This window comes from Filicampus tigris, chromosome 2, assembly GCF_054856515.1.
Source record: "Filicampus tigris isolate MCC_2025a chromosome 2, RoL_Ftig_1.0, whole genome shotgun sequence".
Taxonomy (NCBI): Eukaryota; Metazoa; Chordata; class Actinopteri; order Syngnathiformes; family Syngnathidae; genus Filicampus; species Filicampus tigris.
The window spans coordinates 14919377-14946952 of NC_141218.1; the positions used below are offsets into that span (position 1 = coordinate 14919377).

Sequence of the window (27576 nt, forward strand, 5' to 3'; positions counted from 1 at the left end):
CTCAGTTTACATGTTTATTTTTCCATGGCACATGATAAAAATACACCATTTTACACTTCAGTGTGACTAAGCGAAAACTAGTCGGTACATGGAAAAAAAAAATATATATAAAAAATATAACTTGAAAGTTTGTGGCGTGTCAGTGTAGTTCGGTGTGAGTAAAAAAAAATCAGCACCAATCACAGGAGACAAATGAAACACGCAGTAGTGTGCTAATCTAAAGACAAAGGCTTCTGGTAACATCTCACTCAAAGGAGGTGGCTGCAATATGCAACATAGTCAGTGTGTTTGTAGAGCCCACTGCCCTCTAGAGGAAATGTAACAGTAAGTCAGGTCACACAATTGGTCAAAATAACTTAGAAAAACAGTGAAGCAGTGGTGTTCAGAGTTCAGACAGGAAAAAGCATATTGCACCTTTGTGGGATGTTGATCTATAAGTCATGAGAAATAAGCACGTTGAAACCTACACAGAACGAGATTCCCAAAAAGATCAAACCACAAAACTAAACTGAGAAGTGAATGTCAAACAAAAAAAAAAAAAAAAAAAAAAAAGAAAAGAATGAAATCGACCCTTTTATCAGTGGAGGAAATAACTACTTAGCCGTCAAGTCCATCCACAAGAGCTGGGTTGAAAATATACACCATTTGAAGGTATCGCCTTTAAAACTGGCACACAGAATCTGGATGCGTTTAAATTAACAGGAAGTGGAAAATTGGGCACTTGACTAACATGGAACGCAATTACACGCGACTGGATGCAGATGTTTGTGTGGCAAACGGCGACTGCCAGCTCGTTCTATGACGCAGATTTAACAAACATCCTCTTTAAAGGGAATACAGCACATTTTTGGCCCCCCAACAGCGCTGCATTGGGCTCTACTATATGCTATGACGGAATGATCGAGCAGATGTTGAGAATTATGAGCATGTGGGTTAAATGTTAAGGGGATTCTATAACAGTCCCTCTGATTTAAAAAATTTTTTTTTGAAGAAACGCATGGCTGGTAGGTTCCCCAACCCTGACTTAAAGCATTATATAGCGCAGTATAAAGGGTACCGGTAATTTTGGCCTGTAACCTGAGTCTGTATGACAACAATGGTGATGTTCTAGGTTGGAATATATCTAAAAAAAAAAAAAATAAAAAATCAAAAAAAAGATATGAAAACCAGAGTTTATAAATAAAAGCTATGGCATGTTCCAATGTAATATTCAAGTAATCTTGTTCAAGTCCCTGATACTTAAGTGGTTCATGTAAACACAATTAACACAGACAGAACCAGCAGTTCAACAGAAGGCAGCAGCAGCATTTCAGCATGTTCAGTACAACACTTCCAAGTCTGCTTCTCCATGCTGGTCCAGTCACATCAAATCTTTGACACCGACTTTAAAACTTGGTTCACCTTACGTGCGCTGCGAGGCGCGACTTTGGAAGCGGAGAGGAGAGATTCTTGAAGGCTGGGGAGGGGTGGGGGAATAAAGCGGGCCAGTGCAGGCTTTTTTTTTTTTTTTTTTTTTTTTCCCCCCCAAGCTGTCGACCTCACCTGCTGTGCACCAAACAAGGAATTCTTCCGCCCCCCGAGGACTAATGCAGTGAGGAATTCCCAAAGGCCCCCTTCAGGTGGACGCAGCCTACATGTTTAATCAATGTTTGCTGACATTCAGCATGCACGCATTTTCTTAAGATGTCAGACTGAAAACAGAAAGAACTCTCCAATGGTGGACTAGATACATGTGTTTCCCCTCCCCCAAATGTGGTTATTTTGGTAGAATTAGTCTTCTTAAAAATATATAGACATCAAAACGGCAAAATATCCTTTCACAGCTTTGTTGTTTTTTGCACTCTTACCAACCTTGGCACTGCTTTCATCTCAGTCACAGTCTTGAGATACCAGTCAGAGTTTGCGGAGACATCGGTCATGTCAGAGTGATGACCTCCACTGGGTCTCGTTTGTCTTTGGACCTCTGCTTGCGTTTGAGATGTCTCTGTGAGAGGGGAGGGAGGACGGGCCGCGCCGAAGGTGTCGCCGTGCCGACGGAGAGAGAGGACAGATCTGCAAGAGGCGACGGGAGCGCCGCGGCGCTGTCCCGCTGCCGTTCTCTCTCCGTCTCCTGGCGTCACCTGTCGAAGCAGCCGGCTGCAAAGGTGTGATGGGCCCCCAGGTAACCCCCGGTGTAGGCCACGCTCAGGCAATGGTGCGCCTCTCCGGCGAGGGCCATCTGAACGGATATGGGGCCCTGGAGCGGCAGCGCACGAGCCCCCGCCTGCAGGCCGGCGGTCAGACTTGAATAGGAAGGGAAGCCGCCCCCGGCATTCAGGCAAGAAGCGCCGCTTAAGAGCCCCCCCATCCGGTGGCTCTGAAAAAAGTCCTGAGACACGTTGACCACAGGGCCCAGAGCCTGAGCGTCGGCAAGCGTTTGCAGCTGAGACAGGGAGGGGGAATGTTGGGAGAGGTTGTGGAAGCGGTCCGGCTGAAAGAGAAGCTGTGGCGTGGTGGAGATGGACGATGAAGACGGCGGTCTCTGAATGGCTGACACCGGAGAGAGGTGAGAAGTTTGGCCCTGAGATTCCACAGAGGAAGCTCGGTGCGGAGGGGTGCACTTTGTTTTGTTGGCCTCTTTTACGTCACTGTCGTGAGCACTGGGGAGAAAGGAAAGGAACACCTGTGTCAATTCCTGGACAAAAACAAATGCATTATTTATTAAAGCATTTAACTCCAACAGGCAGGACCATCAAAAATAAGAAGCTAAATTAAATGGGAAAGATTTCAATCTGACGGTGTCTGCGTGTATCAGGGTTATAATAGTTTTGGAATTGGATTTATTTAGTTTTGACTTTTTTTATTTTTTGAAATTTAGTATTAAGTAGCCTTTAGCGCAGGTTTGTTAGTTATTAGTTCCCCCCCCCCCCCAAAATGCTCCATCTTAGTTTTATTTATTTATTTATTTTTAATATGGTGTATTTCTTCTGTGCGAGATTAAGAAACAAAAGTATGCTGTTAAAACCCCCCGCCAAAATTACTTTAAAAACCTTTTGAAAGCAAGCATCCACAAATCAACCCCAAAAATAGTTGACAAACATTTTAACAACAAGCCTCCACACATCAAATACAGCTACTGTGTAACAGTCTACAGACTTGGAAGTACAATAAGCAAGTCTTCTTCTCAAGTTCGATGCATCACAACCCTAACCGAAAATAAAACTACCTAGGTTTCGCTTTCCATCCCTCGTTTGCCAAGTTGCCAACTTCTAAAGGGGGTTTCTAGCTTGAATTCCTGTTCAGAAGCAAGCACTACAAGTCACTTGCTTTTATCTGTCTGTCATAGTCAAAGTGGACGGATGGCCTGCCAGATAGGTTTGATAAAACAGATTAGACTAATTAGAAAAGATAGACAGACAGAAGAAAAATGATTGTGGCTTATTTGGCTGGAACCCAAACGCTGTTGTACTGGTTACTATTTTTTTCCCATATATGTACTTGAGGGTGGATTTTAACTCCCGTCCCATCCCACTCCCACAGAAAAATTCCCATTCAATCCCAGTCCCGAACCAGAGATGAAAATAAAATGCATCCTGTCCCATCCTGCTCCCGGTGAAAACGACTCCCGCATTCCTTACTAGGTTTCTTCAAGTAAATATCACCCCGTTTTTTTTTTTCAGTGTAAGGAGTTATAAGGCTACCGAGCCCTTGCTGCAACCACACCGGAAAGAGGAAATATAACAACATATTTCATTATATACATATATATTTTATATTGCATGAATATAACTTTGTAACAATCTACATTAAATATGTTGGAATGAAAGTACTCCTTTTTTTTTTTTTCCAACCACCCCTTGGTACTGGTTAAACTCTAAGCAATGTGAAAAATGTTTGTTTTTTCGATTTATACAATACTCCCCCTGGATTTGAGATCCTTTGTATTTTTTGCCCAAAAAAAGGTATTATTTACAATACAATACAATACAATTTTATTTGTATAGCGCATTTGACAACAGCTAGAGCTGTAACCAAGAACTTCATTTACAAACAACAAAATAGCCATGATACAACAAGTGAAATCAATCCAATTAATTTGCGGGAAATGACGGTAGTTTTTGTTAGTTTTCTAAACGTAACATGTTTCAGTTATTATTATTATTATTTTTTTTAAATCTTTTATTTCATTAATGCAAATGTTTTGGGTTTTTTTTCAATTTTAGTTTTAATTTGCTCATTTTCATGAACTACAATAACCTCGGTGTGCATCAGTGTGTCTTACAGCAGCATGAGTTCAATGCACTGGGTCAGGTGGTCCCAGGTGTAGCCGGTCAATAGATGCAGCGCAGTAGTCCAGCTCGGGGAAATCTGCAGGCAAATGCGCGAGGCTGCCACACATGCGGCAGCAACTTGGGATGGTCGGAAACTAAGGAAAGTGTGATCTGAAAAAAAATAGAAAAACAAAAATAAAATTCAAACTTCAGTTTTCAGTGCTAAACAGCCCATTACCATTTGACCCACCTTGCAGTGAGACTTCCAGGAAGTAGTGAGTGTATTTCTCCATGAAAGTCTTGGTTTTAGAGAGGGAGGACAGGGGCCAGCCGTTGTACAGATCTCCCTCTTGCACCGAGGCATTGAGGTAGTAGTCGATGAAGTGGGCCGGTGTGGGCATGCACAGATTCCAGCCAAAGGTCTCGAGCAGCAGAAGTTCCATTTTGATCAGATCCTTCTTGTTGAGAACCATGTTTAAATTACACATGAAGCCCAGTGAGTTCAGTTGCTCCAGTTTAGGTACTCTGTCCTCCTTCTCTTCAAATTTACCTGAAAAAAAACAAACACACTCATACATCACATTAACAGCAAACATTCTGGCGCCAACTTGGCGATTATGTTGAACTGAGGGGAGGATCTGTTATTATTTATCATCAATGTATGGATGAGTTACACATTGACGAGAACTGATACATGTAAATATCATTGAAAACCTCACTTAAATTTTCGACCAAATCATTACATGCAATGCAAATTCTCAAATCGTTTTAATTTACCCTTGTTGACACATTTACATTCGCAAGGCTCTCATGGACTTTTCACACTGCACTTAGCACAGCACAGTGTGTCATCCGCCAACCCATTCATTCATTGATATACGTAGGCGCACTGCCGCTGTGACGACAGACGGCCCATCCAATAGAAAAGGTGGTGGCGGAGTGATTTTAGAGTGACGACGGCAAAAGATTTGGGTAGAGTTGTACGAGTACGCTAAGCGGCATCAAGAAAAATGAATCTTACAGCAAAAACATAGCTCAAGCTTCAAGTTAAACACTTAATAAAACATTATAGGTTTATCTTGAGCAAATGTCGCTCAGTGCAAGGAAAACGTGCTGCAGTCAGACAACATGCTAACCGTATGCGTACTAAACTAAAAAGATGTTTGTCACGAATCACACCTTTATAAACTCGTTTTAGGTCAGCCACTATTATGCTGTTTAGGAGCAAGCCAGCTGGATCGGATCCAGGTTGAGTTGCTTCATTAGCACAAATGAGCCGCACCAGAGCTCTATAACGATGTTTCAAAATGTTTACAAACAGCTCAAATGAAGGATAATTATGCAGCACATTCAACAAGTGCTGAGTACTAAGTATTTATCATTTAGAGCTGCTTGATTATGAAAAAAATATTAATCACGATTATTTTGGTAATAATTGAAATCACCATTATTCAAGAGATCATTGATTTTTACAAAACAAGAAAATGTTTAAACGTAAAAAACGTAAAGACGCATTTATTTGAAACTCTTTGGAAGCTCACTTTGGACCAAACAAAATTGATCAAATTAGTCATTATAAAATAAAAAATGTGCAAATGTATAAATTCAAGTATGATTTCCTTGCGTCAACAAAGTGCATTGGGTACAAATGCCTATTAATAATCGTTTTCTTACGATTATGCCAATTTAGAAATCGTGGAGTGTAATAATCGTAATTGTAATTGAATTTCGATGAATTGCACAGCCCTATTATGATGTATTCCTTTTCTCAAGGTGCATCGATAGAATGGTACACGCAGGTCAGCTCATCTTGATGGGGCCACGGTGACAGATCATTTAGGTTAAGCCAATATTAAATGAGCAATTAACATCGACAAAACCAGACTCCGTTGCGGATCATCCGAAAAGAGCCGAAGGCCAGCGGTCACAAAGCAAGTGCCTGCTTAACATGAGCGGATAAGTTGACCGGCACTGAACATCTGGCTGAAAAGCAAAGCCATTAAGCTAGCAAGTGGAGGAAGCATCACTGCGATGCTCACTAAGGATTACACAAGCCTGACGCTGTCTATGAATAAGTCAGCTTCAGCCCTCCCACAGTATTTCCCGGCATCCTCACTTACTCACTACATGGCATTGCAGACATTGCAGCAGTGCCTTCATGGCGAGCACCCAGCCCGACCAGAGACACCCCCACCTCCCATTTCCATAGCAACAGCCCTAAGCCTCGGGGGGTCTGGTGACCAACGAGGAGGGAAGATTCAGCCTTGACCAATTTAAGTCAAACGGGCACGCTTTAAGCGTCAACTTTTGACAATCACCATGCAGAGACATTGTGGCAATAAGACACTGGTTGTGTGCACAGGTACCACAAGAGAAAACGTTGAAACTTCAGAGCCAGTGGCTTTGCGAGAAAAATACAAAGCAACAACATGTTTGATGGACCTCATTTACCGTCAAGCAAGGGAGCGCCGCTCCTCCCTACCAAGTGTGAATTTTAGCACTGACCTACTGCTAAGTGGGGGTAGGGTTGGGTGTGAGTGAGCCTGAGCAGTGTGGGTGAGCGAGGAACTGCAGCTCAACTGGCCATGGGGGTAATTAGCGGAGAGGCAGTAATGGCGTCGCTCCACCAGAACAGGAAGCGTGCCGAAACAAGGCCGTTTACACTTGGCGGCGCTCGCCCCACTTGCCGCATTCTGTCACCCTCATATCCTCTGCTCGCATGGGACTGTCTGCTGCCGGACCGCTATGTCCACACAGACGCTGCCATAAAAAGACATCAATGCCCCCGACCTCCACATGGCTGCAGCCTCTTTGATCTTCAGAGACACCGCAAGTCCATCTTCCTATTGTGCTCTTTGGCTTTTTGTTCTGTAACGGGTAATCGACAATGTCTACTACATGGAATGTCTGCTTTTAAAAAGGACACGCAAAAAAAAAAAAAAAAAGCAGCATGATAGTGCAACATGCGTTCATGTTGCATAGAACAGCATCCGGTCAAAAAATAACATTTTCTACCTATTTTACGCAATCAGAAGTCACGTGGCTTTTTTTTTTTTTTGGTACAACATTTTTTGTTTAAACAAGGCAATCACAGTCTTGGCAATGCACATGACTCTGATTACTAAAATAGTCTCGTGTAAACAAACGTGGATGCATTTTGCCGTGCCAAGCACTCAAGTCAGTAAGGGTTCAATATCAAAATGGCAAATGGCTTCAAAGCAAGGTGGTTGCACTGCCCTCTCGCTGACATCCGATATCATACCTGTCAATTTGTACGTTTTCCCCGTATCTTATACGTTTTTTTGATCATTTCAAATTGTGTACGCCGTATAACAATTTTTGTACGGGAAAAAAAAAAAAATGAAAAAGGAGGAGACCAGCCCACATTATGTTTGGATTTTGAAGACAGTATAAATGTGAGGGCTGCATGTTGGACCGTGCCCCTTTTCTGCCCTCGCCCGTCTCGGGCGAGAGCATTCGCGAGGATGGAAAAGCTGCTCGGGTCTGATCATTGTGTGGTTCCTGAACTTCAGAGACGGTAAAGAAAACTGACGAGAAAATTCAATCGACTTGTGCGAGTCATTATTTACATTGGATACCTTCTTAAAAGATAAATCGAACACGCACTGAGTAAGTAGTTGTTTTGTAAATTGCTAATTGGACTTATGGACTCGAGACCTACAAAACGTTTCAACAAGACGCTGGAAAAAGATATTTGACAGTCTCTTGCTGCACAGTCCATCAACTAAATTGTTAATCTGCCAAGACAGAGAAGGTGAACTCAATTCAGCATTTAATTGTACAGTCAGTAGTTTTGCTTTTAACCATGCAGTACAGTCACCGTTCGTTTTTATACATAAACTATGTAAAGCTGCACACGTATTATAAGGCAGATGGTACATCATGACAAAGGCCAGCTTTGTTTTGCCGTGATAGAGCTGGTACATTCTGAGCCAGGTAGTTCAGCCTACGTGGAATGCAGGCGACAAGATGATCCTATCTGAAGTCAGCGGCTAGGGGACGTGATACAATTTCGTAATGTTCAGCCAATTCAAGGGCACAGAGCACCTCTCCTTCATCATTCTCAGGACATCCGCAGGTGATGGCAAAGATGAGAACAGGCCGAGTAAACAGAGTGGGGTTAAAGGTCAGGGGTTAGGATAAGGCAAGACCAGGACGCAGGGCCTGTTTCCAGGTGTGCAGGGAGGGATTAGAAACCCGAGTGCTGTTCCTGCTGCCCGACAGGAGATTGCGGGTACTCCCAAGATGCAGCGCTCCACGTCAATGAGCACACGCTCTTCACCCCAAGTGAGATTTCAAGAAGATTTTTCTGAATTTTGATGACGATTCGACTCACCTGCTAATTCTTGTCAATTGATCTAAAACTAGTTTTGCTAGACTTTCAGTGGTGTGTATTCATTTTGGAAACACTCAATGACTTTGGGCGGCACGGTGGTCGACTGGTTAGCACGTCCGCCTCACAGTTCAGAGGTCGTGGGTTCGATCCCGGCTCCGGCCTCCCTGTGTGGAGTTTGCATGTTCTCCCCGTGCCTGCGTGGGTTTTCTCCGGGCACTCCGGTTTCCTCCCGCATTCCAAAAACATGCATGGTAAGTTGATTGGAGACTCTAAATTGGCCCTAGGTGTGATTGTGAGTGCGGATGTTTGTCTCTGTGTGCCCTGCGATTGGCTGGCAACCAGTTCAGGGTGTCCCCCGCCTACTGCCCAAAGACAGCTGGGATAGGCTCCAGCACGCCCCGCGACCCTTGTGAGGAGAAGCGGTACAGATAATGGATGGATGGATAAATGACTTTGTTAGGAAAAATATCTGGTATCCGCACATTAACAAATATTTTCAAAACAAATCTGTGGGTGTATAGTAAACACTCCTTCATAGCACTGTACTCTAGCAACCACAATTGAAAAGGCGCTCAAGATCTCCATACAAAGAGCACTGATAGTAGTAATAAGATTAATAAAACAAGAAAAACGATTAAGCATCCAAGGCTTCTTGAGAACTATGAATTTAAAATACCATTTTTTCTTTTTTTCTTTTTTTTTTTTTTTAGAAATATCCATTCTGCACTTCATTCTCCTTTTTTTCCCCTCTTTGTGTTGACGTTCATGGAGGAATTTCCTTTGCCTGCTCCAATCCCTTTATTTTCTGCCTCATCCTTCATCAGGAGTGTGAAATTGCTCACAGCTCCATCATAGAATCTCCTTGTTGCCACCCCTGGCTGTGGCAGCTCTCACAATGCAGGTCCAAGTCGACCCTTGACCTTTGATGCTAATGGCCAGTGAAGTGGCCGCGAAAAAGCTAAGAAACTTGTGTGTGTGCGTGTGTGGTTGGTGGCTCTGGATCTGCTACAAAGCATGTCAACGCTGATCCGCGTTAGTGAGCCCCTTGCACGTTACAAAACCTTTTTATTCTTAAATGGCATTCTGCAATATTGTAAAAACACATTCAAATGACACATGGGGCTCTGAAGACCCAGTTGCACCATCTTTGCCAGAACTATTGTCAAAAAGGACACACAACAGTGGAGGTGGTTTCCTTTTGATATACATTTTGGGAGACCCCACTGGGTGGTTCAGTTCCAACATATCCCACTTTGAACGCCCCCCCACCCCCCACCCCCCTCCCCCTGTTTAACATCAGCCGCTGACTTGCCTTTGAAGTAGCACTTCGCTCATTTCCCAACCGCCCCAAGGTTGGTGGGCTGCTTTTACTGGCTGCCCTGTCCCAGGACTGGCTTGCTATGCCTGTCCGAGACGAGGTGAAACGATCAAGTGGAAGCAGACCCGGTAGCAAAAGGTAAAAAGACACCACAAGAAAGCCGGCAGTCCAATTATGCTGCAGCAATTCCAAGCCAAACATTGTGAGGACTATTAGGTGAATGTAAATCGTGATTGGGTGATCAGGGTAAAAATCGACATGAGCTGGTCACAAGGTTGCCCTGGCAACCGACATGTCATTTAGCAATGTTAGCTTTAAGAGTCTGCCATACAAGCGCACATCCTCCCTGCTCTCAGTCTGCATTCCCCTCCCCCTCTCCAAAAAGGGTCTGGCTGCATGTCCTGCTTGCATTGACAGGCTTTTGTTTGAGGCCTGACTCGGAGAGCATATGGCAGGTGCCCCTCAGCCCTCAGTTCCTCCCCACCCCGGGGCCCAGAGGCCTGTGGAGGTGCAATGTGTAGAGTCAATATCCACGAGTTTCGCAAGATACTCTTTTTTTTGTTTGCTGTTCTGGAATCGGGTTCAGTGAGAAACAAACGCAACAATCTAACAAAATAAGCGTGGCTGTGTCTAATATTTTAGTGTTGCTGCTTGTCATACTTGAATTTCCCCACTGGGGATCGATTGTCATCTCATTTTCAACTACTTTCAAGGGGCAGTATATCTGAAAGAGCTCAACCCACCGTCAACGACAACAGCACTTATAAATTCATTTCTTTCATCTCTGTCAGTGTCATTCATAAGAGAGCATTAAATTTTTTTTTTCTAAGGAGCCTGAATTGAAATTCATTAGATTGCATTCGTGGTCATAATGTTGCAGCCAGTCTGTGATGTTCATTTCTTTCTGCGACACACACACACACACATTCAAGTCAGGATGTGTGATCGTACCAGGACATCACAGCCTCTAGATAAGAAGTAACATGACATTCCTCAGGGATGTTTGAGGAAAACAACAAGGTCCCTAAATAAATGCTTCCAACAGCCATAACATTTATTCCCAGGGGGGGCTGAAAATCAGACTATAATCTTACTACAGCAAAAGAAACTCATCCATTAACAAACATCCACCCAGAGACACAATGGAGTAACAGGATTAAGCTGTGACTACTGTGAGGCACAAAGGAGGTAGCGATTAATTAACCAAAACATTTTTAAGCAAGAGTGACCGTCAGAGGCTGTTCAACAATTAGGTCGGATTCCAAGGCAACCACGGGACAGATAAAAAGTATAGACCACTCAAAAGCAAACACCCTTTCAAGCCTTCATCAATCATGGCGGAGACGACCTGGAGAAGGCAGTGGAGCAGAGGAGAGCGGCTGCATAACCCAAAACACACAATCAAAAGCTTTGGAAAAAAAGAGCTCATCCCAATTTCACAATTTCTTGGTTGCAAACAGGACCACCTTCTTTTGACACTTGGATTCAAAAGTTGAAAGAACTATCAAATGGAAAAGCTAACTTACTTATTGAGATGCCAACTATGCATTTTTAGAACGCGGTGGGGCCCTGTGGAGGATTTAATTCGAAAGTAGGACTACTTTGTATGTTCTCTGTGCTCTGTTCGCACAAGGATTGCGTCTGCTTGTGCCGCTTTGGGATTATTGTAATTATGCTTTCGATTGTTGTTGCATAGGAATGCTGTATTTGTAAATGACATAAATGAATGATCACCAAAGTGATTTAATAACATTTAAGTTCCGAACAAAAAAAATCTGAAAAAAACAAAACAAAACAAAAAACTCATCCATTCCAGAACGCAGTAATACGCACTGTCCAGATTGGCTTGACAACATCTATAATCACCCTCAAAAATTTCTTTTCAACATAACCTTTCTCATTACGTTCTAATCCATGCTAGCAAATAGAAGACTGATTGCAAAGTCTGGCCTGAGCATCATTACTCGCTCGCACACAAACATAGGCTGCACCCTCCCAAGCGAGTGGGCCCCGTTCCAGACACCATCATTAGTCTAATTACCCATGATGCCAGAGGTTGCATTCGAGTACCACAAGAAAAACTCGCAGCCAGTTCATCGCCCGACAGAAAGAGAATTCCATGATTTTTGTACTGTACTATTATGTCCGCATTGTAAACATTTTGGCTGTTTCGGGGCTTGCTTGCAGTGTTAGCTGATGTACTGAAAACAGCAACAAACAGTATCAGGCAGTTAGTGGAAATTGGATTCATGTGGAGTTGTGGGAAGGTTGATTGATGTACAGTGTAATCCCAGTTTATCAAAGGGGATACGTTCCGCTTTGATAAACCCGCAAGAGGCGAAATTCTGCAAGAGACAATTTAGATTTACTCCTCTCACACACTTAAACACATTTAACACTCATTAAGTCATGTTTTCAACAAATGGTAAATATATTTGAACAAAAAAATAATGTATACAAAATACCGTACCTATTAGAGCTGAGGTTTAAAACTGGCGGCCATTTGCGGTCCACAGTTTGATATTCTGCGGCTACCTACTTGATGTCAAAGTTGAATGTTTTTCCGGAGCCCACCTTTTTCACCGTGTCGTTACCCTGGGCGCCCCCTGGGCCCCCCCCCCACGGCCCAATTTTCTAACACTTATGGGCTACGATAGCTCAAGCTCATGACTGCTTTCGTCAAAAATGTAATTCGGAAGTGGCCCCAAGTGGAAGGAAAAGATATCCTGTCACCCAGTCCCAGTCATGTCTTTTTCAAATCCTGAAGAGAAAGTTTGGCAACGAGAACAGCCACAACAGCACAGCATACCCCGGACATGTCTTGAACGTTCCGAACTGTTATTAATGAAGATTGAGAGGATTGAATTAGTTGTACTTTTTTGTGGAATACTTGATATTGCCTGGGCGTAAGCTTTGGCCAACTGCAGCTTCTGTGCGAGTGTGCTCCCTGTGCTTTAAAGTTCTCCCGCATTGTATAAACGACTGAAAAGTGCATCAACATATACGGGTCTCTTATATAGAATGAAAGTACATTGCGAAAGAAAGAAAGATGTGGGGCGGGTGGTGTGGCAACAGTGAATTGTGATATAGCGGGAGAACGCTGTAAATAGATTACAGGGCAATGGTTGGACTTACTGGCTAAGAGCAGACAGGACAGGGCAATGACATAGAGCTGCTTGACGGCCACATCGTAGTGGTCCATGAAGAGGTCCAGCAGGTAGACGGCCAGGTGGCGTGCCGTGGGACATAACTGGTAGCGATTACTCAGGATGGCCAACAAGTCTGCGAAGTAGCGACGCATGCCAATCTGCGGCGAATGGGCTCGGTAGACGGGTAACTTCAGCTCCTGCAGAAGGGGGGGAAAGAACACGCAAATGATTGGGGTGGGGTAGGGGGTAGCGGGGTGTACAGGAAGCAATGGCGGAGAGATATGGGGGTAGTAAACCGCATGCATAATAATGGGGAGTTGAGCATGTCTCCCACTGACAAGGTTTACGGGCGTCGGGAGAGGTGCTGCGGGGTTAAAATACTCATAAAACCTTGCTTCCATCACATCTTGATTTTGGTGTCAACTCATTTCAATATCATTTATTTCTCCTCCGTTTGCAGCGAGGAGGAGTTAATTTGGGTCACTGAAGAGGTCTCGGAGTATTGGGCATGGGTGTTGGTGTCTGTGTGTGGTTGGCTAGTTTGAGGGGGTAGCTCTTCTCAGAGATGGAGGAGTAGATAGGATTAGGTTTCACCCCTAGCGCATCTCCTATTCATGTCCAATTAGCTGCATGTGTTCCAAGGTAGAAGGAAGATCCTCAGGAGCATTAGCAATGAAAAAGCCTCGGCGTCTCCCCACTCAGCCACAGAAAAAACTAAACTAAGAAAGCGCCAGGCTCCAGTTTCTGTATCTCCCCCAGAGTATTAGAGGCATATTTTGCTTTGTGCAAACTCACAAGGGAAGCTACGCTCACCCCGCTTAAGCTGCTTAGGGCAGAAAATATTTGTGCTTCCAAAAATGTTTTGCTCTCTTAGAAATACAGTAAAAACAAAGGCTTTTCATTTGGATTTAATAGGAGATTGGGGATTGCCAGAGTAATCCTATTTCAAAATTGTGAAGGGTCTTTACATGAGGAAAAATAGCACCAGGACAGTTGCTCAAAAGCAAGCCCGCATTAGGCTCAACGCAACACTTTGTAGAACATAAATTGCTACGAGGGCAAAATGTTCACTCTGGTAGGATTACACGAAATGTCACCAATTCATCTTGAACGGCATTAAAAAAAAAAAAGCAACAAAAAAAAAACAGATCCTCAGAGTGACTCTTCAATGGAATCCGAAAATAAACAGTGCGCCCCCACCTACCACCCCTAAATCCACAGAAAGCAACTCCACCCCCTGTGCCAGAATCCACCATCCCATCCAGTCGGCCCCAAACTCTCCTCCCACTGTTTCGGCTCCTGCCTCCCGTCCATCTGTCTGTCTGGGGGTACAAGGGCTGCAGGAGAACTAAGGGGGTGTTCGGGGAGAGGGGGCTCTTAAGAGCTGGGGGGGGGGGGGGGCGCATAGTGGAGAGGTGCCTTTGTGGAGGACCTGCACCATAATTAAGGATTCCACAGCTGCCTCTGACTGATTTGCATGTCTGATAATTTGCCACATGCTCCACAGTACCACTATCTCCCACATCAGGGCATTAGCACCGCAGCAAACGTCATTAAAGGCTGGGACAGACCTTGGGGGAGCAGGCACCATGTAGGAAACCAGAACACTGCATGAAGGTGTTTTTAATGCTCCAAATTCTACTGTGGTTGATTTCATTTCATTGTGCCTTCTCATGAAATTACACACGAGCAATGAACAACTCAAATCTAAGTCGACATTGTTAGTTAAATAAGCAGCGATTTGGTCACTGCATATCACAATATGTCCTCTTAGTACAAAAATGTTAAATAAGATTGCTGCAATTCCACAGAAAGACAGACACTAATAGGGAATGTGCACAAACTTCGTCCAGGTTGATTTTTTTTTTAATAGCTCTCTTAGGTGTGTATTTGATTTGTGAATGAAGAATTTGTTAAGTCATGTGACTCCGTTGGACACAACACAAACGTATTATCAGCACATTTTGCTAGAGAAGGGTTACTGGCACATATGTCATATTTTTCTGACTCTTAGTTGCTCTGAGGTACAAATCACATTTTTGGGGAAATTTATTTTACAAAAATCGAGACCAAGAAAAGAATAGCTCGGACCCCCACCCAAAATCTATGTTCCCTAATCGCGGTCGCATTTGAAAATAGGCTCGGAGCAAGTACTGCTTCACTCCGGCTGTTTGGGAACTCAGGGAGTTAAAGAAGATGTCGGCTGTGTGGTAGTCCTTTACAGGGCTCCAGTACGCTGGATTTGGGGGTACACTAGGTCCAGGTGCCCAAATTTCACAATGTGGCGATTGAAAATAATGATAGGTTGTACATTACAATCAGCCGAAGTGGAGAGCCGAGGTCTCCTTGACTCTAAAAAAAAAAAATAAGTATTGAAGTTATAGGTAAAAAAAATCATGAGAATCACTCACTAGAATGAGAGCCAGTCATGTTCCTGACAGAATTTTGAAAATAGGAAAATTAACCATTTTTTCAGGAAGTGAATTTCTGTAAATTGGCAGTGAATGTGATTCAGTCATACATTTCTCAAACTTTAGCGTTGGTGCAACCAAGTAAAAAAAGTTGGGTGCACCAGTATACAAACAATACAAAAACATGCTTTCATTGATTTTCCATTTATTTTATTCACGTGCAGTACATTCTTACGTTTGAGGTCGAATTTATGGAACCCAAATGTTTGGAATAAATGGGTCATATTTTCTCCTACCTACCTGACTGGTGACTATTATTTGTTTTGATAGTATAGCTTGATCAAGTTTCTTCTAACAATTCATACTAAAAAAAATTAATTCAAGCAGGCTTCATTCCTGCTGATATCGTATCGGACGATATCGGTATCAGACAGTAGTCTAGGGCCGCAATATCGGTATCGTATCGGGGGTAGAAAAAAGTTGTATCGGGACACCCCTACAGTTCAAGCATGAGCTGTCGATTGGATTATAACGGCATTTGAAAACTAATGGGAGGGGAGTGTGCTTTGCCTCTCTGTACAAACACACACTCAGAGTGGTGTTAAGGCGTCAGAGCAAATTCCCCAAAGCAGCCGGCGATAGCGGTAGGAACCGAGTTCCGGTTGGACGAAACTTCTGCTTTTAACAACGGAAAAGTGTTTCTTTTTAGTTTAAAATGGCTTACAGTACCTTAACTAGAATCATGGTCGTTATTGCACCTTTTGGTGCTGTAAATTCTTGTTGTGGGGCAAGATAGAAATGTGCCAACATGGCGATACTTTCTCACACATTAGTTGCCATGATTACTACTACTTATGTTTCCATTTCTTCTTGTACTTTCTTTCAGTGAGTGGCAAATACCTTTGGTGCATTACCGCCAACTTTTTAGCATGTTAAATAAGATGGCCACCAAAAGTATTTGCCAACTGCCAAAAGAAAGTCAACGCGATTAGGGAACTGGTTTTTGGGTGCCAGTCAGTGCAGAACAGTGCAACTTATATAGTCTGAAAAATATGGTAATACTACTGTGGCGTGTTTTGCTATTTATGGTTTTGACTGTTAAGTACTCAAGCAAGCCCCGACTGAAAAGTTGAACATTCGCTCCATTTTTCAGATTACTGCACTAAAACCCATTTTCAACATTTTTTTCCAAGATACCAAACAGCTGTTGCCATGTAAATGTACAGCCCAAACATGTTAGGTTGCTTGTGTACATAGCCCCTCAAGGTGGAAGCAGTAATGGGACCAGTATGTTGTGGAGTTACTCCCCCCAAAGAAGTTATGTACACTTTTGCATGTTTCTCTGTTTGTAAGCAAGTTTATACTTAAAAAAAAAAGACAATCAAAATACAAGCTGACTTGGATGTAAAAAAAAAAATACTAAAAATATTCTACATTGTATGCACCGGTTATTTGTTTGGTTACAAAAGTTTTTGTCAAAATGTTTTTAAAATGTTACTAAAGTAGTATGTATAAATATTTCTCGCTCTTAAAATCATGCAGTCTTTTTCCACTTTGTGTTACCTCCAGCTACTGTATAATTAATTTTTCTTTACATAGCACTTTTCACAGGTATGATTCAAAAAGTGGTGCACATTGTTAAAAACAAAAACATTATAGTGATATATGCAGTTAGCACAATAAATATAAAAGAAAAAAGAGAGAAAAAGAAAGAAAAAGGAAAAAAATAATTGATCATTGTTGGCCTTAACTGTACACACACATTTACAATCAGTGTTGGATCTTTTTCTTCATGTTGAAAAACGTCTATCTAACATTTAAACGAGTCAGCATTAGGTTTTGAATTAAGGCAAACTCTGGGAATTGGATTAATTGCCAATCTAAAACATGGTATGCTTTTCAGAAGGCGGTGGAGACTTTTGCCACTACATTATTTTAGGCCGCTGTGAAAATAGTCTTGTGTAACAGTCTGCTCTTTCAAAATACATGCATGGAACCTGCGTCTCAGACATGGACTGAAGGAAATTCCGCGTTCCACGCCCCACTGTTTGGGTGTGATGCGCCTCCGAAACCACAGTGGCCTAGCGCAACACATCACGATTGGGCCATCTCGCACATTTGGGGTTTATTTGCAGCTCAGTCTGCATACAGACAGCCAGGCCAGCTGACAGCTCACTATGAATCACACCCTGTGTTTCTGAATAGAGGATTGTGCAAGACAATGTCTACTTTTGTATTACTATCAAAATCTGATGCCTTCACTTCACTCGACACACGCAGGATACCTGAAACAGTCATCTATAATCTTCTCAGTGTGACGCTGGCATGGACTTAAAGGTGCCAGTCAAGTGACAGATGTCTCCATTAAAGTGGCATGGGGGAAGAATTATAACCACGCTTAAGGTTAATTAAGACATTCCCAATTGATGAGCCTCAACTCATCCATGTAATTCCATTTAGAACATTTTAAATAGGCAACTGAGCCATGTAATTATATTTTTCCTCCAACGTTTACAAACAAGGAACATCCTAAGACACTTTGTGCCGTCTCCACAGCGAGAAGTGACAGATTTTAAGATTTGTTTTGACCAATCATGAACCTCTGCTTTGCAAACCTGGCACTTCGCTAAAGGGGGGGACAACAAGAAAAGCAAGTTCTGATATTTGGCAGAAAATATCCCAAAACGGATCATTTGGCCATTTAATTAAACCGGTCTTAACCTTTACAACAAGAAATTATAGGCAGAACATTTTACACTATGTTGTCCTGTAATTAGTATGCGTTTGACTTTCAAGAGAGGGATTTCCAAGTACGAAACATGAAAACACCAGAGCTGGGCACTTGACCCACTTTTGCCCTCCACCCTTGACCTGGGTACCCTTCCGGCCTCGACCCCCCACCCTTATTCATTAAAATTGGCCAATATAATTGCTCAAATAATGAATCGATCGGTCGGCCCTACTTAAAGGTGGAATTTGCAGTGATTCAAAAAAAAAAAAAAAAAAGTCATATATGTAAAAACGGCCTGTATGGCCTGACAGTAGAATATAATTTAAATGTTTTTTGGGGGGGAAAATTCATCCCTCTCCGGTCCCATTTTATGCCTTTAATTTAATTTGCAATTGCTTTTTCTTTATCACTGCGTGAATAAAACAAGCTAATCAGAGAGACAAAAGGCATGAACGAGGGGTGCGTCAATCATTTACAATCATTTATCATCACCACTCACAGAGGCTCGTGTGGACACACAGAGGTTCTCGCAAAGCAGACTATTATAGTTTCTTGGCTGGTTATTTGACTACGTTAGAAACAAAAGTTAAAAAGAAGGAATAAAAGAAGGAATGGGAAAGCTCTCCATTTCACGTCATTGGCTATAAAGGTGTTGTTTGTGGCGGGTACGGACAGCTTCATATGGCTGAAACCACCGGCGCGACATGACCGTCCCCATCGGGTAATCAGGTCTAAGTCGATCACTTCTCGTGCTTATAATTGATTGTACATTCCAAAACATACATAAAACAACATAAAACCGGTAACATTTCACTTTTGGCAATATTCATTCATGAACAAGTCAAGCTAGCAATGTAGTAGCCTTGGCGTTCAGAGTGAAGTGAGGCTACATTCAAATCTTGCCAGCGGTTTCAAGATTACATTATTCAGCTTTAATACCACCGCTACCAAGATGCAGTTTTAGAAACCATCAATGCTGCACAAAAACACGATACATCAGCACAACTGCCAAATACAGTGCTTCAAACTATTCAATTTACAAACCACAGACCAAACAAAAATACTGGCCAATGTTCAAACCTTCCATTCAACTCTTTTGTGCCTTGCAGCGCATCCGTTTTGGGGAAGTGGCTCATTTCAGTAGCTAATGTACTATGTACACTGTGTGCTTTTCTGTGTTTTTTTTGCCTTTATATGAAGAATTTTTCTTTTTTTTTCTTTTAAAAAAATTCAATATGGGTCCAAGAAATGCAATGGACAAGCCTGGCAAGAAGGAGGGACTCACTGTGGACTTAAAAAAGACTATTTATGAGGAGTATATCAATGGTGCCGTGCACTAGAAGACTTGCTCGCACGTGTGGAAGAAACAAATCTACAGTTAAGTATATTAGAAAGGACCGAGAGAATTCTGGGCCAGGATGAAAAGCAGTTGCTAGTTTGGATAAACAAAAAACAGCTAGCGAATGATAGATAGCATGTCCGAGGCTATCCTTTGCCAGAAGGTAAGGTGCAGTATTTACATGTGACTTGTGAGCATGAAGAGGAGGAAGAGAGGGGGCACCTAGGAAGTAATCTCAAAGTTAAAGTGGATTTTATTTTCTATTTTTCATAATTGGTGAAGCCTGATTGTTAAAGTTACGGGGTTTTGTGATTTCAGATTGATTCAGAAAGCACTAGACGGACTGGGGACACTGTTTGCATTGCGCTTTGGCAGAGCAGCTGCATATGAATGAGAAGCACAGTTCTTTGCTTTGTTGTTAACTTGGTTGATAAAGACATTTTTCATTAATCAACCCTTGTCATGTTGGATATACAGTACAGTAAGGCTTTATATAGTGTTCAAAGTGTACACATTTTTATTAAAATAAGGATTTTTGTTAAGGCTGGAACCCATTACACTGAACAACATGTTCTTTATCGAGTGCCAAAGATATTTCAATAGCTTCTGAGTAATTTTGTGCTGCTCTCCGAAAATGACATCAATTTCTTTGACTTGGATCTAGCTTTTGCGATATTGATATCTTTAACAATTGATTGATAATTAACGTGCTTTGACAGTTTACGAAATGTACTTTGATCGTTACTAAAAGTAATGTTTTTGCTTTGACGTCAGCTGCTCTTGCATTTTTTATTTTTTTTTTACTGCTAACATTGCCTTATTTCTGAAGTTTTGATTGATTTTCGCATGAAACATGGTTTGCATATTGTCATGCTATATTTTTGCAACAACTGTCCTGGACTACGGCGAGTCGTTTCATGCAAAAATCAGACTGGTAAAAAAATGAGGCAGTTAATGTTATTAGCGTGACGATAGAGAAGGCTCTCTGCAATAGCGATTGCCGTCTTTCATGGTCTCACATCAAAAATGAAAGAATACTATACAGACGATTCTGAAAATACAGATCCAGCCTCATCAAAGCTGTAGCATGAAGGCAATACCAGTTTTATAACTTGCTTATTCTGTTCTTAAACAAAAATAATGAATATTTCAAAAACTAGAGTAGGTTCGGAAAAAACAATGTCATATTCAGATTCAGCAACATCAAGGTATCCTAAAACCATTGAAACTTTCTTGGCACCAAAATGTGTGTTGACCAGTGTGTTATTCATATGTACATTATTTCTTAAACTGTGTTCAATATACACACTTTTAAGCGTACAAACCCGTTCAAGAACCAATTACGTTTCTAAATCAAGGCAGTCTACCAGTGATAAAAGTGACACTATGTTTCTAAATCAGTCTTCTGTTCAGGCTTTCAACAACATATCAGCTGCTTGGCAAGGTGAACTCACCTTGATGCGGAGGGACTGATGGATGTCTGCAGCGAGCTGTCCTTTCCACCATTGCAACTCCCTTTCCATCTTTTCCCATCCAGAGGAGACTTACAGGATCTGCTTGGACCTGCAGAGACACGTGTTCCACAACATCAAATGTCAAGCTGACATGGGTTATGATACTATTATTTCCTCAACGTGTTTACTCATGAAAGGCACAATTGTAGGATTTTTACAATGAGCACCATGGATGCCTTTTGATGGATTTCAATACATCCTAATTGAAAAAGTTCGTGCTTGTCTGAGGCAATTTCCAATGATGGGGGATTTAAATGGCTCTTCACAGGCATCAGATCAAAGGCATCAGAGGCGCTTTCTGATTAGTCCTTTAAAAGTCATTAAATAAACTACAAGTCACATCCACATTCGGGTCGCTGATCCAACGTGTTAGCAGCACCACACGCTACGCACAAGTTAAAGAGCTCTCAACACTCGTGTTAAAAAAAACTGAGCTAAAAGGAGCACATCGTGATATCACTTCGCCCCTCGAACCAGACGTTTAATTCTGTCTTGAATACAACAGGGAAACTTTCCATATCCGACCTTGTTCAGTGTGCCACTCACCGCTCCGACGGGAATGCCCCCCAGACCCCTTTGTCTCAGTCCGACATCCTGAATGAGACAACTCCGCTTCGGCTCAACTTTGAAGAAAGCCCTCTTTATTGGGCAAAAAGGCGAACCTGGAGTACTCGGAACTGGTTCGCTCAATGGCCCCTGACTCGGAATCCCGGCACGAACCCTTTTGCGTGTTGTGTTGACACTTTTCTGAGCGATTTTCTCGGCGAAGCCTCCGCTGTAACAAAGTCGCCTGCTCCGCTGCACCAGCTGCCGCCGTTGCGGCGCGAGGCTCGTGCGCTTGACTAGAGAGTCCCTTCCTGCGGGCTGGGAAATGTAGTCCTTTTCAATGCGGTCTCCGTTAAAGGACTACAAAACTCTGGTCAACTGCTAGCCAACAGGTAAGCAGATTAGTAACTCTTCAACAATTAGTTGGCATTTTTACATTTTTGTCCACTGAAGGTCTCGAACTAGTGACTCAAATGTAATTATACTTTTTATTAATGTATAATTCTCTAAGATGACCTAACATAGCGACTTTTTTTTTAATGATACAACCAACTAGAGAATGCAATTCCTGCGTGTGTGAATGCTGAAGAGCTGATGCTGAACTGAAGTGCTTAAAAAAATTGCTAAAATGTAGAATGAGAGTGCTGAAATTGGGATGGTTTGAACTGGTGATTGTTGAAGGAGGGAAACGTGTCTCTAATTTGGTAATTTCATTCTGTAATTGGGCAAATTGGGGGAATGTGACAATACAAAATATGCAAGTGAGATGCAGATATTATTTTTGTCCACTTGGGGTTGCCATTCTCACATTGTACACTCTAGTATATTTGTGACTTTGAATTTGTTGTGGCTTTAAAAGACCGTGCCTGGCCTGTTGAGTGACCTGGAAGTCAGCGAAATGAGAGTACACATTCCGCCAGACAATTTTGCTTCGCACTGCAGTTGACACATTGGACTTTTTAACATTTGCTGTCTTTTATGCAATTTTTCCTGGTGGCTCACACTTATTGCTGTGCAAAATCCTGCGAGATAGAGACAAATCTGCAATGTTAAATTATGTATATACAATCTTAAAATCTGTGATACAGTAGACCGTAAAGGTCTCAAAAGCGCCTGCAGTTTCACTTATGTACTGAATGAGACAAACAGTTTAAATTTGGAAATGTTTGACTCTGTCGTTTAAAAAGATAGGCCAATTTGGAAGTTTTATTGTGAAAATATGGGCGCTGAAGAGTTTGAAATTGGTTTGAATTGGATGAGAAATATGAAATGAGGGGGACAAAAAGGAAAATGTTTGCATTAATTTGGAATGGAACGTGGAAATTTGGAGAACGTGAATAGTTCAATACGTGTACTGAATGAGTTGAATTTTTGGAAGTAGAAATAGTTTGAATCGCTGGTGAAATCTTGAGGAAGGAATAGACCAGCAAAATTGGTGGTTCATAAGAACAATAAGTATTCTATTTTCAGAATGTTATAATAATCTATGAATGCTGAAGCGCATTCTCACCACCACACTAAAGGTTACTTCACTTGTATTAATCGTTGAATTGCGATTTAGGGTTTGTTCGTTTTTAGCACCACCTGGTGTCAGAGTTTGTTCACTTACATTTGGATTTAACCAGGGATGTCCAAAAGTTTTCCAACTGAGGGCCACAAACTGGAAAACAGAAGATGGAGAGCCACACATCATCTTCTGTTTGTGAAACACACTGAAAACACTTCACAGTACTAGACAAGGTAAAGTTATAGTAAGCAGTTAAATTTATTGGGGAGGGAGGGCGGAATGGAAAAATAAAAATTTTAAACAGTATAAAAGCAAATATTTTCGAATTAGAGTTATATCTGTGACATTGAAAATGTATTTCAACGTTCTATTTTGCTTGTAACATTAAACTTTTTCATATTCAACTTTTTAAAAACTTTCTATAAGTACAAATAAAAGACAGCATGACAAATTTTCAACTTTTGGGGATAGTTGAAAATATAAAGTGTAAAATTTGTAACATTCAACTTTAGATTTTTATTAATTTTTCCCCACATTATATCATCCTCTTCTGCCAACTGAAATTGATGTCAAAGTGCCCTCTGGCTCATACTGTAAATGTCACAGCTCACCCGTTTTCTAGGTTTGGTCACATGGTGGACGCAATGAGTGCCCAAGGGCACTTTGACGTCAATTTCAGTCAACATTAGAGGCCAGTGATGAGAGTTTGAGATTGATGAAAATGGATGCTTTCATCTGCTTCGGTCTTTTTCCACAAACGCACTATTAATTAGAATATCGTGTCTTAGAAAAGTGAGGGCACATAGAACATATTTTTTCAAAGAAAATGTTTGCCTTGTGTTCCACTTTAAGAAACAGGGATAGAAAGATGTAAAAAAAAAAAGATAGAAGAAAAAAAAAAAAAGAACTCAGTAAATTGAAATATCAAGTGTCACCCTGTAAATTAACTGTTGTATCAGCCTGATCAGCGTAGATGAGGAAGCCTGTGAAGGTGCTGTCCGTCCAGAAGGGGTCAAAGAAGAGTCCATTCTGCTCCGAGTAAAAGATCTGCAACCAGACCTGGTCCAGATGCTGCAGGTGGAGGACAGTGGAACCAGACGCCACGTCGTGGTTCCCTGTATTTGCGTCAAACGTCTTAATCTTGTACTGTCCGTTGTGCACCAGCCCAATGGCTAGATGCTTGTTGGCCACAGTGATGTCATAGGTGAAGTAATAAACTCCGGGGATGGCGCACACAAACTTCCCACTGCTAGCATTGTAGTGGTTGCCCTCGTTGAGCAAGATGCGGCTGAAGCGGATGGGCGTGCGTTCTTTGGGGTAACTCTTTGACACGGCTACAGAGAAAGCCGAGCGGGCGGCCGTGCCACAATCACAGCCTCCCGCTTCCCCTCTCTGACCCGCGTTCCCCTCGTCTCCTTTCTGCCCCCTTTGTCCAGCTGGCCCCGGTGACCCACGTTGGCCCTTTAGTCCCCGAGGTCCAGCCTTGCCAATGAGGCCCGCACGGCCTTTCAAACCTGGTTTGCCTGGATTTCCAGGCCTGCCATGATCACCTGAGGGAGAAATAACAAGAGGTGTAGCTTTTTATAAATCTACATTGTGGTGCATGAGTAGATATACAGTTCTAAGAATGATAGACTATCTCCAAATGTTTGTAAGCAATAGGTGCAAGGAGTCACTGACTACTGATGTGAGCTGAAACGTTGACAAAAATTTGTGTTTGTGGTTGCGTCGCCAGATATATCCCAAAAGGTTTAGCTAGGTCTTTTTAGATTTCCTCACAAAAAAAAAAAATCAGCAGAACATGTGAGTAAGAAGGCTAAATGGAGAAGACTGCTCGTGGAAGACATTTACTGACAGGAATGGCTAAACTGTTTGGTAGGGTGGTCTTTGAGTCATCTAGCAAAACATGATGATTGGCCTGCTAGCTAACGCCACCTATCATGCTATCCTTTTCAGCGTCAACGGAGCACATGTGTGCCATCAATCAATGATACAGTCCCTCAATCATCATGTTAATATGTCTGAATTTCCACCACATTTATTTTTAAATCAACTTAACTTAATCTACCTCATGTAGTATCACCTTTTGGCTGACACGTCATACATTCTCACTGTAGCCTGAAGAAGGCTAAAATGATTATTTAAAAGACCATGTGTATAATTCAGGGCCTTCTAGTGGTCAACTAATAGAATGCAAAGACCTCAGATGGAAGCTCGTGCATTTTGAAGCGCACGCACTAGGGTGCCTCCGAGAAATAACACATCGCAAACCTGCCAACTGTTTCTTCGGCAGAGGTACAAAAAATTTAATCACAAACGACTTCTAGTATTCCCTCAAGTCATGAAGTAAGTGCAATGCATTTGTTACACATGCAGTAGTCATGATGTTTAGGACCTACGTTCGCTAAGTTTGTCTCCTTTGAGTATCCGTAGCACAAAGATGGCAGCAAAATATGGCAGCCTCCTATAGGTGAGAAGCACCCTATGGAACATAATTAGAGATTACTTCACCTACGATTATATAAAAATAATTACGTTGATGTGATGGAGCAATTTTTTTTTGCATATTGTTGTAATGAATAGTGGATTTTTAAAATGAATGATAATTGAAAAATCAAAACATTCTACACATTGTATCTTTCTCAAAGTTGTTGGTTTTTTTTTTCCAATCATCGTGCCTTTGTCATATGACAGGAACGATTTTGTTCTTTTTTTTAACTAATGGTGCCACCGGAGAAATTTGTAAGAACATGCATTTGTTGAATGAGCAGCACAACTGAAACGTAAAAGTTATTATGCAATACAGTTAGTAAGTACCGTACACTGTAGAAACAATTAAAAAAGATCACTAAAAATGGCAGATTTCCATTAGATATTGGGGATTCATAACAACTTTTTTTATATTCACTTATCCCAAAAAAACTACGCCATTCAGTGTGTTCATTGCTGATGCCAAACAGCTTTCTCTGCTGTTGCTAACGGCACTTGTTTTAAGATTCCAGTACCTCCTATAGCAGCACATGTGATCTTGGGCCCTTTTAAATGGTCAACAGGAAACTAGACTTTCCAACTATCAAGTACCTCCATCTCCTTTTTCTCCCTTCTCTCCATCCTGCCCATCTGGACCATCCTTCCCAGGCGCCCCCATTGGCCCAATTGCCCCAGGTGACCCGGGGACTCCTGGATTCCCCGCAGGCCCCACTGGGCCCGGCAGGCTGCAAACCAGATTAGAAGAATGTATAGTGATGTTACGTCCTTTCCTGGGTGAGGAATACATGGACTGGGAAAGGACCACCGACAGCAGACAGGTCGTCACATACACATGAAGCACAGCGGCCACTGAGGAATCATGAAAAGAATGAGAAAGTTTAAGTCCAAAAATTCTAGAAACATGCAAGCTTAGGCAGTTAAAATGAACTGAGGCTACATTCAGTGATTTTCTACAATAGACAACAAACTCACTAGTTCAAAATGATGATGGGCTCTTTCAACACACTCACTGTCTGTCTTCTGCATCAGGTAGCATTTGGTCTTTCATGATTTTTTTCTTTTTTTAGTCAAATCAGAGTGTATTCTTTCGGAGAAGCGCTGCAAGGAAATGTGCAACTCAGTGACTCGCAGTCCGTAACATCCGCCCAGCTACTCAGCCCCCCCAAAAAACAACAAATGCTTTCAGCATGATGTCATTAAATTCAAGTCAGAGCAACCGTTTCACACAGCTTAAGTAATTATGATTTATAAAATAAGGCTGCATGAATGTAAAATACAAATTTCTAAACTAAAAAGTTGCAAATTCTTCATGTCTGCAAGAGGCACATAAACAATTTGTCACTGTGTTACATGGTCCAGCTGTTGGGGGAATGGGTGTGTTCAGATATTCACATTGAACTTACGCCACATGAACAGAAATTGGAACAGCATGTTCAGAAACAAAATATTCAGGAATTAGAAACATTAATTCAGAACATCGGATTAAGTCCAGATATTGGTCACCTTTATGGCTCATAGTTCTTACAGGTTCGAATATTGGCTCCAGCCTTCCTGTGCAAAATCGGCATGTTCTCACAGTGTTTGGGTTGTTGACATACGTACACTGCATGTTAAATTAGCTGAAGTTTCCAAATCACCCACAGGTGTAAATGTGAGTGTGAATGGTTGTCTACTATACATGCCCGGCGATTGGCTGGTGGGTAACCTATCCAGAGTGTACCCCGCCACTCACTTAATAGGGAAGTCAACCCAAACATATTTTTTTTAAGAATATGTTCTATGCAGGCCCACTAGTTGAAACGAGGCATTGTGATTAATATTGTGTTTATGGAATATGAGTTAAGCAGCAAAATCCACCCATTTTTATCCATCTCAGGGGGCGTCCATTTTGTCACTTCGGTCGACTAAAAATGACATCATAGGTGCTCAGGGCTCAGATAACGACCAATCATGGCTCAGCTTCA

At 42.0% G+C, this 27576-nt stretch overlaps 2 protein-coding genes and 1 long non-coding RNA gene across 4 annotated transcripts; 1 reads left to right on the forward strand and 2 right to left on the reverse strand.

Moving 5' to 3' along the window:
• On the reverse strand, positions 1–21910 carry ccnjl (cyclin J-like). The gene is made up of 6 exons (XM_086023258.1): positions 21616–21910; positions 21010–21118; positions 13061–13271; positions 4501–4800; positions 4262–4421; positions 1–2639 (listed from the first exon to the last, which is right to left on the reverse strand). Exons 2-6 carry the CDS (start codon positions 21076–21078, stop codon positions 2117–2119), a joined length of 1263 nt encoding a protein of 420 aa, XP_085879384.1. The 5' UTR covers positions 21079–21118; positions 21616–21910; the 3' UTR covers positions 1–2116.
• LOC147151536 (uncharacterized) lies at positions 21641–27421 on the forward strand. Its single transcript, XR_015085369.1, has 3 exons — positions 21641–22007; positions 23241–23355; positions 26261–27421. It is a non-coding gene; the product is annotated as an uncharacterized LOC147151536 (long non-coding RNA).
• Positions 23362–27492, reverse strand: c1qtnf2 (C1q and TNF related 2). 2 transcript variants are annotated; one of them, XM_086023259.1, is made up of 3 exons: positions 27138–27492; positions 26204–26461; positions 23362–24672 (listed from the first exon to the last, which is right to left on the reverse strand). In XM_086023259.1, the coding sequence occupies exons 1-3, from the start codon at positions 27178–27180 to the stop codon at positions 24047–24049; spliced, it is 927 nt and encodes a 308-aa protein (XP_085879385.1). In that variant the 5' UTR covers positions 27181–27492; the 3' UTR covers positions 23362–24046. The 2 variants fall into 2 exon arrangements, with proteins under 2 accessions (XP_085879385.1, XP_085879386.1); XM_086023260.1 differs by lacking the exon at positions 27138–27492 and adding an exon at positions 26585–26787.
• Positions 27493–27576: the final 84 nt, after the last annotated feature.